At 42.1% G+C, this 17,993-nt stretch overlaps 1 protein-coding gene across 3 annotated transcripts in view; it reads right to left on the reverse strand.

Annotated features, from left to right (window-relative positions):
* The window catches only part of ARHGEF28 (Rho guanine nucleotide exchange factor 28), a 159,870-nt gene that overhangs the window by 63,555 nt on the left and 78,322 nt on the right, over positions 1–17,993 (reverse strand). The window contains exon 1 of one of the 3 annotated variants that reach the window (XM_069962806.1): positions 17,063–17,309. The exons of the other annotated variants lie outside the window; for them this stretch is intronic. Within the exon in view, the coding sequence (XP_069818907.1) occupies positions 17,063–17,147 (85 nt within the window). The 5' untranslated portion in view covers positions 17,148–17,309. Of the gene's footprint in view, positions 1–17,062; positions 17,310–17,993 lie in introns of those variants that run through there. 3 annotated transcript variants of the gene reach the window in all.

The raw sequence follows: 17,993 nt of genomic DNA on the forward strand, positions 1-17,993 counted from the left end.
AGCTCCTGTGCTGCCAGGTCAGTAGAAACCCCCGACAAGTGACCCCATTCTGGAAACTACACCCCATAAGGAATCTAACAAGGGGTGCAGTGAGGATATGGACCCCACTGGTGACAGTCACTTACGTAGAACATGTGCCGAGAAAATAAAAAATACCATTTTTTTTCATTTTCACGTCCCAAATGTGGCCGTCACCAGGGGGCCATATCCCCGCTGCCCCCCTTGTTAGATTCCTTATGAGGTGTAGTTTCCAGAATGGGGTCACTTGTGGGGGGTTTCTACTGTCCTGACCGCACAGAGGCTTTGTAATTGCATCATGGCATCCTCTAATGGGAATGGCGCCCATACCTACTTAGCTGGGGAAAAGGGACCATTCTAATTTATTTGGGGGTATTAGGCCAATTATTAGTTTATAAGGTTGGAAATGACAGGTGTCCATCAAACTCAATCTGTGTTGATCCAGAGGAAGGCAAAAAACCCTCGTGAGGCAGACGACAGTAGCCTCATCACAGGGGAAAAATTCCTTCCCGACTCCATAATGGCGATCAGAATAATCCCCGGATCAACGTGACCCCTGAAATAGGAATAAGGGACAGAATTTAGATAATGTAGAACCCCAATGACGTGTAGTACGCCTTGAAGCGATCCAGTATGCAGAGGCCGGGGTGATCAGGACAGGTGTCACACTGGAAAATGGTGTCCTTCCTGATCCCCCTGTTACACCACACTCTGCACTTCTTCTGGGGTCTCCCTTTCTCCAGTGTGGGGGACGTCACCTGGAAAATGTTGTCCTGGTGCGATAGGGGGTCCTTCATATCCAGAAGCGCTGGGGACGCTCCATGGCTGCTAAATATTAGGGCTCTATTACTGCTTCTGATATGTTCGGATCGTGCCGCAAGCTACAGGGCAGCGAGGGACCGGAAGAGGGGGCGCTGGTATAAAAGTTATCCCCGTACAGGTGGTAACCTTTATCCAGCAGTGGGAAGATCAGTTCCCGGACGATCTTTCCACTTGTTCCGAGGATGGGGGGGCATCTGGGGGCATTTGGGGGCTGGATTCAGGTGTCCCTTCCTACATACACTTTAAGGGTACGTGCACACTGCGGAATCGCGACAGATAACCCTTCGTGCATTCCGCAGTTGGCACCCGCCGGCGGACTGATGCAGGCGCACGTCTCCACACGTGTCATAGACTCCATTCTATGCACGGGCGGATTCCGCTCTCCGTCCAACGTATTCATTCTTTGGATGGACGACGGAATCCGCCCGTGCATAGAATGGAGTCTATGACACGGGTAGAGACATGCGCCCGCATCAGTCCGCCGGCGGGTGCCAGCTGCGGAATGCACGAAGGGTTATCCTTCGCCATTCCGCAGTGTGCACGTACCCTAAATCTGTAAGTGTACCCTGAGGTACGCTCACAGAGTTTGGAGAATTTCACACCATACCGTGATCTCTTATTGGGACGGTACTGGCGGAAAAGACGTGTCTGGGGGGCATCGTACGCTACGCTACCCCCAGACATGTCACTGGATGATGAGGATGAATGGAGGAAAGAAGGATCCCCCCATTCATCCTCACTGGCTGTTTCGGTGTCGGAGGCAATAATATCGTATCCCTCTGACGCCGAAAACACCCTGGGGGCCATCTTTATATGGGGATTGGTATATGGGGTATGTAGTGGTGTAGTGTCAAACTTTATTCAATGTAGTGTGGTGTAATGTAGTGTTTTTTACGTGTTTTCTTTACAGTAAGTATAAAAAAAAAAAAATTACGCCAACAAAGGAGTTGCTGATAAATGCTGCACTTATGTGCGGCACTTATCAGCAGACCGTGGCAGTAGGATATGGAAAAAAAACACCCTACGCCAAAAAGGAGGAGTTGCTGATTAGCAGCACACTTTCGTGCGATGCTGATCAACACTCAGTGGTGATAGGGTGCGGAAAATAGAAAAAAAAAAAATTTGGAAAAAAAAAAAAAAAAAACTTTTTCTACATTCTGAACATCCCTGTAACTGCTGATAAGTGTATTACACATATCAGCCGCTAGAGGGCAGCAGAGCGCAAAATCCGGAAAATGACGTGGCTGGAGCCGAAAATAGCCGAAAGAAGACGGGGACCGCCGGAAAGACCCGAAGACCGAACGGAATGACGGAGGACGCCGCGAACCCGGAGGACGCCGATCAGGACCCCGGGACAGGTGAGTAATGTACAAATACCTGCTCTGGACCCCTCCGCTACCTAGCTGAGGGGTCCAGGGCAGGTATTTATTATTTTGTGGGACTCTGGTGGCACGGTGACCACCATTACTTTTTACAGTAATGGCGGTCGGTGCCGTCCTCGGACAGCACCGACCGCCATTTTTTTCCGGGTCATCGAGTCACCGATGACCCGGAAAGGTTCCGATCACCGCTATTTGCTTATCTGAATTGATCAGCCTATAGCGGCGATCGTAAGCACGGGGGATCGTAAGCACCCCCCGTGCCGAGAAGCTATGATGGCCTGCTATGATTTATAGCAGGCCATCTTCCCCGATCGCTGTGTGCGAACACGCAGCGATCGGGGAAACATTGGGCGTAAATTTCCGCCCTGATGCGCCAAGTACCAGGGCGCGAGGGCGTAAGTTTACGTCCGATGTCGTTAAGTCTCCAGCTTTAAAAAAAAAAGTAAACGTAAGACTTCCTCTTTATCTTTTAAAAGAAGTCCTGCAGCACCTACATGTGTTATATAGGAAATGCATTGAATGCAAATGAATGAATTTTTATTAATGTATATAAAAACAGTTGTATGACCCCTAAAGTACACACACAGGAGTACGAATTTTACTTTGTATAGCAGGTTTTCTTTATATAGCACAGTAGTAGTCTGCCATGAATGTCTCTCAAGTCTACCACAGTCCTAGGATCATCATCAAGTGGGATGAACAGCTCTGAATGGATAAATATTGTACAGTGCTGAATAACCCCCACCACCACAATATGTATTATTAATAACTACCGGACCTGTGTGGCTTGGCAATTACACAAACATGAGAAAATAGAATACCAATACAGTGTTTTTCCCACTAAAGTCATGGAGATTGATATTAAAGTCCATAACATGTCAATATCTGTTGCCGATTTTCCCTACAGCATCACCGGCAGCGGATCTGAAGCTCTATCTGCATAGAACACATTCAGATTTCCCTATGGAATCAGCCAATAATCTGCAGTAAAAAAAAAAATCATCAACTGTATGTAGTAGAATAAAGAGGTAAAGAAACTGCTGAATAACTGTAACAAAAACTTTGAGAAAGAAATATCCCTTTAAGCTTGAACCCTAGGGTGAAAATAATGGTAATCTAGCAAAGAAAAAAAAATTACATCTGGCATTAAAAGGGCCCAAAATTAAACATATAAAGCAGGGATAGGTACCCTTCAACCCTCCAGCTGTTGCAAAACTAAAATTGCCATAATGGGAATTGTAGTTTTGCAACAGTTGGTGTGTTGAAGATTCGCCATCTGTGGCATAAGGTATACAAGAATCTATCCAGTAGCAGAATCTGGAGTCAGGATGTAATACATTTGTAAATGTCCACAAGAATAACAGAGACAGAACACTTAAATGTGACTGCCAAAGACAATGCCAGGATCCATGAATAGAAAACAAGAGTTCTAGTGCTGGGTGTGTACTTTCCTAATTGAGCTGTACAGTACAGAAGACACGTGAAACACGGTACAAAGGACATGTGAAACTCTTCTTTATAGACTGTCTACTTAATAGCCACGCACATAAAAAACGTGGTATATCTGTATCCTTACCGACAGAACGCATTTTTCTTTTCTAAAAGTTTGCTACAAATTATCGGTATAGTCAAGAAGTATCAGCCTAGGATGTGTAGCAGAATATGCACCATAAGGGTATTGATTAAAAGAAGAAAAATCAGCAATATATCTACTGTGTCTGTTCATGGCCTAATAGATGCCTGCTGGTTAAAGGAGAAGTTCAGCAAATTTTTTTATTAAAAGTATTGTGTTGCCCCCAAAAGTTACATAAATCACCAATATACACTTACTACAAGAAATGCTCATAAAGTGTTTGTTTTTTTTCTACTGCACTTACTACTGCTTTAAGGCTTCATTTCCTGGATAAAATGGTGATGTCACTTCCTGGATAAAATGGTGATGTCACGACTCTACTCCCAGAGCTGTGCAGGCTGTGGCTGCTGGAGAGGATGATGGCAGGGGGACACTGGGGGACACTGAGCATCCCTCTGCCATCATCCTCTCCAGCAGCCACAGCCCGCACAGCTCTGGGAGTCGGGTCGTGACATCACCATGTTATCCAGGAAGTGAAGCCTTGATGCAGTAGTAAGTGCAGGGAAAAAAGCACTTTATAAGCATTTCCCGTAATAAGTGTATATTGGTGATTTGTAAAACTTTTAGGGGGCAATACTATACCTTAACAAAAATTTTCGCTGGACTTCTCCTTTAAATAAGCACATACGGATTATTAGTAATATTAAATGGAATGGTTTCCTTCAGTTAAACATATTTTGCGCTTTCAGTGAGGTCACCATCTTAGCCAGTAAACTTCTAATATGATGAAGTTGCATGCACTAATCCACACAAGCTCTTCATGGGGGGGGGGGGGGGGGGGGGGGTTCATAAATGGCAATTAAGGATTATAAGTATAAAGTTCCTGTCACATGGATTTGGTTGCAGTCTTTTAGCTTTACATAGATATATAGAAATGAGGATCTTAATGCGTCTCCCCTCCCAAGTGAATCCAGGAGTGCAAAGTGCTTCCATTCTCCCACAACCGAGATTCTAACAATGCTAACGACAATTAGGATAAGGAGTATAGGCTCTCCCTAGTGGTGGCTGGAGGCACAGCAGAATGTATCTATGGCTATACTAATGATTTGGACATCTGTATCAGAGAAAAAAAAAAATTCTGACTTCTTTATGTAGACACACACATAGCTCCTCAACATTCTTTGTAGGTAAAAGGGGTATTCCGCTGCCCATGGTGAGACTAACAATTCATTTTATACCTGTGATTATTTATTCAGTCCCCTTCATCCAGTTCTGAGCTGTTGCTTTCTGCTAAAGACACAAAAAAACTGTATGTGAGCTTTTCTTTTGTTCTCTCTTTCCTCCCTTCCAAGATGGCTGATGTAAACAAGTCCCTATCTGCAACTTTGTAATGCCAGAAATTACAGTCAGTTCATCAGCAACTTGACATCAGATTAATGCTGCCAGCATTACAAAGAAGCTACAAAGTTGCAGCTACAGCCTGCCAAGGACTTATTATATCAGCCATCTCCTAAGGGAGAGGAGAGAAAGAGAAAAGCTCACACACAGATTTTTGTGTTTTTAGCAGAAATCAGCAGCTCAGAACTGGGGAAAGGAGACTGAATAAATAATAACAAGTATGGAATAAATTGCTAGTCTCACCATGGCAGAATCATATAAAAAGTTATTTTTGAGCGGAATACCCCTTTAATTTTACATAAGAATTGAGACGTGATGTTCAAAGGTGGACGTTGGCTTTAAGTACAAGAAGAAGGAGGCAGAAGTAAGAAGTCTTCGTAAGAAGTACTAAGCAGCCTCTCAGATTTAACTAATGCAACGGGAATAGTTGTGCACCTTTTCTGCTTGAATAGGTTACTAGGAGACCAGGATTCACAGTTGTCTCAGCGGGTGGAAATAGAATCTCTATGGGGGATTAGCTGTTCCATTTAGGTGCTGCTGCTGCTGTGTCATGGGAGAGGATAGTGCCACACGTAGATAAGATATGTAAATGAAGAGGCACTTAAGGTGCTCGTTTACAGAAAGAAAGCTCTGTGGAAGGTCTAGAGCCTGGAAACGGCACTTCAAGATCCCTGGTGAGGGGCAAAGTTGTAAAGGACGCTAAACGCTGCACACTGTAATGGATAAGGTCTGATACAATGTGCCAGGTCATACAGATTATTTTACTGACAATGCTCTATACTCCTACTCTCACGCTACAACTGACAGTAAACTGACTATCCTAAGGCTGTGCTCGCACTTCAGCTAGTTCTCTGACGGTTAAAATAGCATTATACTCAATAATAAAACACAAATACGTCTGGGACCTTTATAAGTGAATATTTTTAGTTTTATAAGTGTCTTCATTTAAAGTAGTTTTCCACCATAGTCATAAATAGGAAGAAATCTATCCAGGGAGATATCTGGGAGAATGGGTGTCGGCTTATCAGTTTCCATAACTCCCATAGATGTAAATGGAGATGGCCACTTCTTCATTCTATCTACTGGATGATACATGAAATAGATCCAGTGACACCGGATATGCAGTTCATCTCAAGAAAGATCTTGGCTACTCAGACAATTCTTCTTTCAATCGGCAGCAGCTGGTACATGAACTCGTCCTTTTGACTGGCACAGTAGTTCAGCTTCGTCAGGCCTTGCTAACTGCTTCTTTACCCAAGGTCTTTAAAAGTTCGTGAAAACCCATTTATGAAAGAACCCACTACTAACATTTGGAATTCATCTTTTTAACCGTTTCACTAGGTAAAGGTCAAAGTTTTCTGGTTTGTGGCCAAAATGATTCTCAAGCAAAATACATAGAAAAAAGGATTTGACAAAAATAAGTATCTAATCTTGGGACTTCCCTAGCCTGATCCCACCTCCTCAGTAGAGGTAGCTTTAAAGTGTCACTGTACATAGTACAGGCGATTTTAAGAAACTTTGTAATTGGTTTTTTTAGCTAATGGAGAGTCACCAAAACAGGACAACAAAGAGTAATCACCCGGCTATCTCCTCTGACAGTCAGCACTGACCTTTCAGACCTCTGAATACCGCCGTCATCCACCTTCGTGTTGTGTAATCCTTTGTTCTCTACTGCCACTAACTCCCTCCTCCCCTCTCTATAAGAACAGACAGGGTTGTGTCTGATGCAACAAGTCACAATTTCCTGATATTTTGCATTGAATGGAAAAGAGGAGGGAGGGGGAAACCTGGGAAAAGTCTTTTTGAATGCAGATAACTGTATACTTGCCTAATAAACCCAATTGCAAAGTTTCTTAAAAATCACCTGGACTATTGATTTCTGCAAAAAAAAAAAAAATACGACAGTGACTCTTTAACCCTTAGACGACCTAGGACGTACCGGTACGTCCTGGAAGTCTGTGCCCAGACGACCAAGGACGTACCGGTACGTCCTGAGCTATGAAGCGCGCTCTGGAGCGGAGCATGCTTCATAGCAGGTGGGGGCCAGCTGCAATCAGCAGCCGGCATCTCACCGTTAATGACACGCTGCAGCGTGACATTAACTCCTTAAACGCATTAACTCCTTAAGTGTAAGTGACAAGGGGAGTCCCCTGTCACTTACCGATCGGGACCCCGGCAGTGTGACTGCGGGGGTCCAGATCATTAAAACGGACCGCCGGAGGTCTCTCACCTGCCTACGTGGGGTCCGATCGGCGCTGTGGTCACTGAGCCTGCACAGGCAGGCTCAATGAGCAGATCGCCGATAACACTGGTCAATGCTATGCCTATGGCATAGCAATGATCAGTGTATAAAATCAAATAATCAATAATCAATAATAATCAAATAATCCCCAAAAGGGACTTAAAGTGTATAAATAAAAAAAGTTAAAATCCCTAACACACTACCCCAAAACCCCTCCCCCAATAAAAGTTTAAAGGACAAGTGCCATGAAAAAACTTTTTCCCAGTAATTGAAGCACATTACAAAGTTATATAACTCTGTAATATGCTTCAATCACCTATCTGCCTCCCTTCCCTGTCTTTCCCCCCTCCACCCCCCACCAGGAAGTGTCCTAACTTACACAGACCTGATTACTGTCGTCACCATCACCAGGCAGCTCCTTCTTGTGAGTCATCAGGAGGGCTGCTCTAGGTCCTGTTACACCAGCCCCCCCCTCCCCCTCCTTGTCAGGTGACTCTGCTTGCTCAGCTTATCTTCTCTAGTGACATGGCATGGCAGCAGGAGAGAGGGTATGAGGTTGGGGGGAGGGGGTTCTGCCTATGTGCCGGAGTCAGTCAGAGGGAAGATAAGCAAGGGACATGTGACAAGTGATGTCTTGCAGTTGTTCAGCCAATGGGAGCTAAGCAAGCTGAGTCACCTGACAAGACAGGGGAGGGGGGAGGCTAGTGTAAGGAGCTGAGAGAAGAGCTTGGTGACGACAGTAATTAGGTCTGTGTGAGTTAGGACACTTCCTGGTAGGGGGTGGAGGGGGAAAAAGACAGGGAAGGGAGGCAGATAGGTGATTGAAGCATATTACAGAGTTATATAACTTTGTAATGTGCTTCAATTACTGGGAAAAAGTTTTTCATGGCACTTGTCCTTTAAATCACCCCCTTTCCCATAATATAAATAAAACATATAAAAATAAACATATAATATACCGTACCCTGCGTAATTGTCCGATCTATTAAAATATAACAAGCGTCATTGCGAACGGTGAAAGGTGTAGACGAAAAGATGGAAAAAAGTGCGTGGATTACCGACTTCATGTTCAATTATATATATTTTAAAAAATTAATAAAAAGTGATCAAAACGTCCGATCATCACAAATATGGTATTAATAAAAACTAGAGATCATGGCAGAAAAAAAATGACATCTCATACAGTCCCGTGGGTGAAAAAATAAAACTGTTATAAGCGTCACAATAGGCCCATTTTATTAATAATTGCCAAAAAAAAAGGATTTCATTAAAAAATAAATTATATAATATATATATATATATATATATATATATATATATATATATATATATAGAGAGAGAGAGAATCTGTGTAAACCTGAATATGGTTGTGTTCTGACTGACCTGTAGAATATTGGTATCATGTCGCTGTTACCATATAGTGCATTACGTAGACACAGGAACCCCCAAACGTTACCATATTGCATTCTTTTTTACGATTTCACCTATTTATATCTTCATAAATAATATATTTGGGATTCAGTCATACATGTTATGGTAAAATGAAAGACGCCATTACAAAGTACAACTATTCCTGTAACAAATAAGCCCTTACATGGCCTGTAGATAGAAAACTGAAAGTGCTAGAGCTCTTAGAAGGGGAGGAGGGAAAAACAAAAGCGCAAAGATCAAAATTTGCGCGGTCCACTGGGTCATTTTGGGCCTGGTCCTCAAAGGGTTAATGTGAAGAAAAGAAAAAAAATTACAGGGCAGAATTATTGTATTGCAGACACTGGAGTTTTAGATTATGATGGATGATGAATAATTTATTTTATGGTTCATAAGAACATTTGTGATCTTTACAAATTTAAGACTACCCTAAACTCATACAAGGTTCATTGTCCCAATCTTCCAATTGGTGAACGACATTAGGGTTTTAATGATTTGGTGGTGTCTTTCTCTATAGAGCTGTCAACCAAAGATATATAGAACCATAGTCAATATAGAAGAGCATAGAAGCTATACCTCAAAAGAGTCTGAAACGTTGGCAGCATAACTTTATGAATTGTTGCACCATAACTTGATTACTTGAGATTTTCTTTTGCCAGTGTTATCGTACAATCTGATCAAAAATGACGTTCTTTTTGGGTAATACATTAAATAATTTTAGGAAAAAGTAATGGCCTCTATGCTAAATGTGAATTTTCATGGTTCCATTTTCTTATCCATCTGTATTGTGATCACACATTTTTAGTACACCTCTAATAGAGTTTAATTTATATTTGTGTTCCTAGTACAAATGTGAAACAGAACATACCATTACAGCATTTCTAAGAGTTCACCGCCACCACAATACCCCCAGCTGTGTGAGCCTGGCTTAATGTTTAACCACCCCACACACACAACCACCCTCCCTCTGGAAGCTCTGTGTATTAGGGGGCATTAAACATCCCTTCTGCTGTACATCTCTAAAAACAGTAGAGTTCTATGACCATATAAAAGCATTAGAAAGTGAAATCTAAGATCCTGAATTGTACACCAATTCCTTATAAAAGACACCATAGCTTCTATGTTGTTGTTTTTTTTTTGCAACCAATTGATCTAATGCTGCGTTTACACGAAACGATAATTGGCCCGATTGTACGATTAACGATGTCGGAGTAACGATTTCTTTTTTCATAACGATCAGCGTTTAGACGGTACGATATATCGTACGGAAAAATCGTTTTTTGCGATCGCGCGCCCGCAGCCCGGCCCCCCACTCATCCGCAGCCCAGCCCCACGGTCAACCGCAGCCCCTGCGCCGCCCCGATCGCCACCCCCTCCGCCACGATCGCCACCCCCCCCCGCGCTCCAATCGCCACCCCACCTGCATGAAAAGGATTTCTAATTCCAAGCCGACCACGAAGCCAATGATGTCAGCACTGTAACCAATAAGCTTCTCAGAAACATCTGTTATGTTCAGCTAGATGCACAGACATTGTAAACAGGAATCGGTCAGAGCTGTGTCCACGCACAATAACTGGCTATGCTTGGTATTAACTGAGGGGGACTCAAATAAGCCTTTTCCCACTAATTCCAACCCATAACAGTAAATACAATAAAACACAAACATGGCGACAAAAAAGCAGATAAACTGCCTGCAAATCCAGTATACAAAGGTAACATATAGGGCAAACAGGTCAAAGCACCACAACATGACTATAAGTGCAGGCACCATGATCTACTGGTTTCAAACAATACAATAATAAAAGTAAAGGTGTTTATGCCTGCTGCACAGAGCAAACTTTTACCAAGGCAGCAGAGTAGAAACACAAGAAAAACACATTGGGGAGAATTTATCTTATACAAATTTTGTCCCTTCACCTATGCTAGTTTCCATTGTACTTGTAGTTGTAATGAAATTTTGTTGTGTTTGTTTTATACGCCACCCATTGAGTGGAGCTGTGTGAGAAAGTTGTGAATTTATACTGAATTTGTCTTGAAAGCTTTGGCACCCTTTTTTCAAGCCAAAAACTAAAAAAATTACGAACGTGGCGGAAACATCACAAAAAAATGGCACGAATGGCTTAATGAATGTGTGTAAAAAGTCAAAAGACAGGAAAAAAAAAGTAGTGCAGAAATGTGACTGGTGGAAACGCACTTTTTTGGGGGGCTACTCAAACTATGTTGGCCTGTCTAACTCATGCTGTACCATTAGCCTCTCCTGTTACCAATCCAAACTTTTTGACCATTACCTGAGCTGCCATCCTTGACCCCCCTGTCTCATCGCCCTGGTACCATTCGGATTTCTTCTGCTGAGGACCCAGCCACTTACTATGTTATTATTATCTGGTTCTCCAGTACTGTCTGGTTCCCAAGACCCGCCGCTACCCACACAGGAACCTCACTTGAGGTGCAGCAGCCCGGTGTCCTCTAGCTGCAGAAGTTTAGCTTCGAGAAAGGGATAAAGGGTGAAGACCACTAAGATTCAGCTCCCTGGTATGGCTCAAAGTCAAACCAGTTTGGCAGCACAGCGGGTCCATATCTGCTGCACATTATACAGTACTGCAGTAAGGTCTCGTTCATTTTAATGGAGTTGAGCTGTAAAAGCCCTCATAACCAAAGGACAAAAACAACACAGTTCTTTGGAGAAATAAAGACAGCTGCCAGCTCCCCAAAAAATAATATATGAAAATATAAAACTTTAAATGGGGAAGCCAGAAAAAAAAAATCTTTCAAATCAACTGGTGCCAGAGAGTAAAAAAAACAAACAAACAAAAAAAAAACTAGTCTTCCAGTACTTATCAGCTGCTGTATGTCCTGCAGGAAGTGGTATATTTTTTCCAGTCTGACACAGTGCTCTCTGCTGCCAACTCTGTCTGTGACAGCAACTGTCCAGAGCAAATTCCAATAGAAAATCTCTCCAGACTGGAAAGAATACCACTTCTTGCTGGACATACACCAGCTAATAAGTACTAAATTACAAATCTCTTGCACTTTCTAGCACCAGTTGATTTGAAAGAATTTTTTTTTTTTTTTTGCTGAACTACCCCTTTAATAAATGGTTGTAAAAAAATGTATTGCTGAGTAAAATGCAGCATTAACTCCAACATATTTCAAATGGAACGTCTGTTCTTAATCATGCCACAATTAGGCAAAACTAATTAGATCTCCCCCTATCAGTGTTTACTTGGCATCAGCAGGGCCAAGCCCATATACCCATGTGGCGTCTGCATAGTATGACACAAGACTACAGATGCCAGTGATTGGCTGCAGCCATGTAAACACAGACCAGGGCAGAGAACCTATGAAGTGCATAATGTTGCTTTTGTTATTTTTCACACTGCTTCCTACATCTAATGCTGCATTTACACAAATCGTGATAACCATTGCATTTGAGTGATAATTAGCTTGTGTAAAAACAGCGAATGATCAAGCGACGAGCGAGAAATCGTTCATTTTGATTTTTCAACATGTTCTCAAATTGTCGTTGGTCGTTCGCTAAAAATTTGGAGATCGCTTTGTGTAAACAGTCTTTCACCGATTCACCCTGTGTGTGAGATGGGCTAAAGCAAACTTAAAAAGATTGCAATAACGATTTTTCCAAACGATATATCATTCTGTCTAGATGCTGATTGTTATAAAAAAAACACATTGTTACTTTGAAATGGTTAATCGTACAATTGGGCGAATTATCGCTCCATGTAAACGCAGAATTATGGAGCGTTTACACAGACAGATTTATCTGACAGATTTTGGAAGCCAAAGCCAGGAATGGATTTGAGAAGAGAAGAAATCTCAGTCTTTCCTTTATGACCTGATCCCTGTTTATAGTCTGTTCCTGGTTCTGGTCTCTGTGTAAACGCCCCATTAGAAAACACTATTTGAATCTTGAATCTTCCCTGAGGTGCCAGAATCTTCTCACCTTACAATGCCACACTTAGGGTCCATTTACACAAAAAGATTATCTGAAACATTATCTGCCAAAGATTTGAAGCCAAAGCCAGAAATGGATTTGAAAAGAGGAGAAATCTCTGGCTTTCCTTTATGACCTGATCTCTGTTTATAGTCTGTTTCTGGCTTTGGCTTCAGATCTTTGGCAGATAATATGGTCAGATAATCTTTCTGTGTAAATGGGCCCTTAGAAAACTCTGGTAGACATTCAATGGACTAGCTCGTGGCCTAAGTAGCAAAAACCAAGCAGAACTTTCCATCTCTAAACTTCACCAATGAGAAAACTACAAATTGTTCAATTATTTTGGGGGGGGGGGGGGGGGGAGAATTAAATATAATAAGAATTATAATAGGCAAAAAATGTTGGTTCATCCATCAAAAGTTGATAAGGTTCATGAGAACAAACTTACAGTGTACACATTGTACCAGTCAGCTCAAAACACTGCCCAGCTTTGTATTTCTCCCACAAACTCATTAACACGAGCGCTGAAAAACAAAGGTGAATATTTGGCAACGCTTTCTACGTTTACTAGCTAGGAAGTGGATGTTACATCTGCTACAGGAACCATAATCAAATGAATGACGCAAACTCATAAAAGGAGACAAATGTCCAAAACATCTGGCAGAGTTTTAATAACACAGCGTAATTGGTAACTCCTGTCCCCTCCCCACCATGTGGAGCGAGCACACACCGTCCCCGGACACAGAGCGGATTAAGACATGAAGAGCAGCTCTTGTTTCCATTACATTTTACACTATTAATCAAAGCAGGTTTTAGATTGGAAACAATAATGAAGACGGAGTATGGATTTTATGCCTGGAGAGATTTCCTGCATGCTGTTACATTGTACATGATTATATCAGCAACCCAGAGAGGAAGTCAATAAGTAACCCTTTACTAACCAGGCCAGCAAATAACCAACTTCACTATTCTCAACTTAGCTATATAAAAAAAAGGTTCATACATACGATGCATGCATTGCACTAACTTCACCAAACCCATGCATGCAACTGATACATGTACCAATTTTCTTGCATAAAAAACACTAGAGAACCTCTGTAGTAGCTTTGCCAAGGGTTGCAATTCTTCTAGTGTACTTTACTATTTGTGTTAGTAAATACTCCCCTAAAAATGCTCCTCTCTCTTAGATTACTTGATAGTCCAATGCTGCCCATCTTACTGTAACTTTGGACAGGTAGTTGTGAAAGTCATATAGCTTTGAAGTCTGGTCACCTGTCTGTGCTTAACTGAGATTCTAACCAGAGAAAAGGACACACCCACAAAGAACAAACCCCCCCATGGCAGCACTAATGCAGCTGGGGATCAAGGTAAGCTAATGATATGCTGGGCTGTATAGCTAGAGGTATAACCAGTAGGAAGAGGGATAAATTGTGATCCCACTATATAGGGCTCTAGTGAGACCACATCTAGGGGTCTCATCTACCAAAATATATTGATAGAATAGAACAGGTCCAAAGATGGGCTACAAAAATGGTCAAGCCCCAGCAAAAAATGTTGCATGTGTTTCATAGTGACCACGTCTTCCTGTAATGCATCAACACCATAGGAGCTGCCAGGTGAACCCATCACTGGGCGCAGCATTGACCCTGCTGAGTGGACAAGTTACTGTGGGGTCAATGTGTAACAGGAACCAGGCAGGAGTGGGAAGCAGCATTGTTTATGGATCCAAGCAGATGAGTATGGCCCTCTGTTTTTTTTTATTTTTAGGTCACCTTAAGGCCATTGTAAATTTGCTGGGACGGGACAACCGTTTTAAATAAACCTCTAAAGGCTAGAGGAAAAAAAGGGTAAGGAGAGATAAAGCTGAAACCTTCGAATATATTTAAGGGTGAAGGAATGTTAAGGAGAAACTATACACAGCAACAAGAGGAACACTGGGGTGAGCTGGGGCAAGCAACATGACAAAGTGGTATTTTGCCTAACGAGTAGTTGATGCAGAAAATTAATTTGTCTGGTATAAACATATATATCACAGAGAAAGTAAACTAGACGTAGGAGTAGATTGAGCAAGTGGTCTGTTTCAGCCGCCAATTTCCTATATTTCCATAGTTCCACATAAGCATGCATAGTACACACAGGCATAACCAAATTTAAAGGGGTATTCCCCCTTATTCATAGGGACCGCCATGGATCCTGAGAACAGAAACACTATTGTCCCCGCACTCTCACTGCAAGTGTCTAGCCACCACTCCGTTCATTCTTTTATAGGGTGACCAACTGTTCCAGAACACTGAACTCAGGAAACGTTCAGTGGCCCCATAGTGGATGAACAGTTTATAATTTTTGTTATTTTTCAGATAATGTACATGTCACTAAGTGTAATTCCTTTCTCTTCATTAGGGCTCATGCACACTGAGCAACAGACGAGGAATTGAAGAGGAATCTGCTCTTAATTTCTGCTTGAATTTCCTCCCGTAAAATATGAACAGAGCAATGTTCCATTGAGCTCCACCGCGGAAATCACTTCTTTGGACGGATTCTGCTAGAGGAATCCTATAGAAGTCAATGGGACTTGAACTCTGCTTAAAAATTCTGCTTAAATTCCGCTTGCATTCTGCTTTAATTCAGCTCGAATTCCGCTCAAATTTAGCTCCTATTCTGCCACGGCAGAGTAAAAGAGAAATTTGAAGCAGAAATCTTTTCTCTTCAATTCTTTGTCTATTGCTCCGTGTGCATGAGCCCTTATAGTGTTAGTATGAGGCTGATGGAGCCCTGTACCTTACTGTGACCTACCTATAGCCTACCCTAATATTTCTTCTTCTGTTTGGGCTTTGCAGCTCTGTCACTGGTTTCTTAAGGTGGATTCACACATACAGGTATCAAAACCATATATAATTTTACTGCAATTAACAGCAGTTTCTCCATGCAGTTTTTGTCCCCGTTTTGCATGACCAATCATCATAAAAACCTTATAATCTGCAGTAATAACACATGATGATTATTATAATCATGACACCACCTGCTATAACTTCAAAATAGACCCAAGCAACCTGACCAGACCTCCACCCATACACACTAAGTAAAGGTACAGACACGGCTACTTCTGGATATCCCAAGGTAATTTCCAATAACCAAGGACTTTGTAAAAGCTTATTCACTAGCACTGCACTTTACCTTGTAAAGTATCTTGTTTTAAAATTCACCCCAACAAGTGCGTCACATGTGAACGTGCCTATAGGTTCCAAGAACAGAAAAATAACTGCTGTACTATATAGGAAAACTTTACATGTACAAGAAGACATACAAAACTTTGCTTCAGGGTACAAACACACGCGGCTTATACGCTGCCTATTTACTGCTGCGATACGCAGCAGATACGCAACAGATTAGATCTAAATAACTGAACACAGTATCGTATCTGCTGCGTGTGTTTGTACCCTTAAAGAAGGTAGAAGAGAAGACCAGAGAGTTGACATACGTCCACACAAATCAGTAGCTTTAATCGCCACCATTTGGGCTATCTCCACACAGGTCAGATCAGAAAATTCACTGTGGGTTACAGCAATGATGACAGCCAGCAGAGTGTACTTTAAGGGTGCGTTCACACGTACAAGATCAGCAGCAGATTCGATGCGGTGTTCAGTTATTTAGTCAAACCTGTATGTGTGAAGCTTCCTTAAATGCAGAGCATGTTTATTCTTTCTATGTATCCATTACAGATTCACTGTAGATTTTTCTCATAAACTTCAATAGGGAATTCAAAACCTGCAATAAATTCACCATGTTGCTGTTAAAGAAACATCAGATCTACAGCAAAATCCGCAACTGTTTTAAATACAGAAGCAAATCCACAACAAACCCCACAATTTGACCCTGTGAATTTACATGTGGTTACACTGTGCAGAACCCACTGCGGACCAGTCCTGTGTGACAGTACACTAACGGAATATAATCTACATTTACAAAAAAGAATCAGCAGAAACCAAGTCCATCATGACATGAGTAGAAATTACACATCTCTCCTGCATATAGATTGCTATAGGCGACATAGCTTGAGCATAAAAACTGGAGACTATTTACTGGTGCTTGGAAGAATAAAGCCAAGCATTAAAGCCTTTCTAAGGAAGGATAGATAGATAGATAGATAGATAGATAGATAGATAGATAGATAGATAGATAAAGGAGGACCCCACTTGTGTATAGTGCACTAAAGAGTGCAGAAAAGCAATGGCAGTCTGGATTGCTTTTACCTTGCTTGGTTGGCCTCCTGTGTATTCTCATCCTGGGAAAAGATGGCCAGGAGTAATTAAAAGGAGAGTCGGAATCAGAATCCATTTCCCTGTGTAGTAGGATGGAAGCAGGTTCTGGCAGGAGAGAAGCAATGCGGACCCCGAAGCTTCTCCAGAACACGCAAGATGATGTAAAATAGAGGAATGAAGAAAGCTGGATCAAATTGCCCTCTCTGCCCAGGGGAGGGACGGGCTGTAAACGTTTGCTCTCTTCAGGCGCTCAGGCATGTAGACAGATCAGGCTGTAAATATTAAATCAGATGAGGGAATGCAGGGGGAACACATGAAGGAAAGCTGGAGCTGCATCATGGTCCACAGCTATGCCAGAGGTCAGCTGGTGCCAATGAATCATTAACTCACCTTCATTTCTATGCTAATGGAAAGTGCCTAAACTGCAGCTGAAGTTTGTGAAGTGCACTTGTAAGTAAATAGATGGGACACGGGAACTACAAAGACATGCAAGAGAGTTTCCAGACAGTGCCACTGATGGCTCATAACAGATGCTGGGAAGCCTGGATCCTTAGGCTAGGTTCACACTGCGTTTTCAGCATCAGTTTAACGGATCCGTTTTTTTTAACGTCCAGAAAAATAGGGTCAGCAACGTTTTTTTGTCCGTTTTGGTCCGTCAAAAAAAACGGATCCGTTTTTTTTATAATGGAAGTCAATGGAAAAACGGATGCACACAAATGAATCCGTTTTTTGCAATCCGTTTTTCATGCGTTTTTTGCAAAAAACCGGATGCGTTAAACGGATGCTGAAAACGCAGTGTGAACCTAGCCTTACACACACAGAAAGATCTTGTGAAGTGACAAATAACATGAAAAAAATGGGGACTTTAAAACATGATGGGAGTTATAGTTTTGTAACAGCTCAAAAGCCACAGCGGTCAACA

Source organism: Dendropsophus ebraccatus, chromosome 3, assembly GCF_027789765.1.
Source record: "Dendropsophus ebraccatus isolate aDenEbr1 chromosome 3, aDenEbr1.pat, whole genome shotgun sequence".
NCBI classification, from domain to species: domain Eukaryota; kingdom Metazoa; phylum Chordata; class Amphibia; order Anura; family Hylidae; genus Dendropsophus; species Dendropsophus ebraccatus.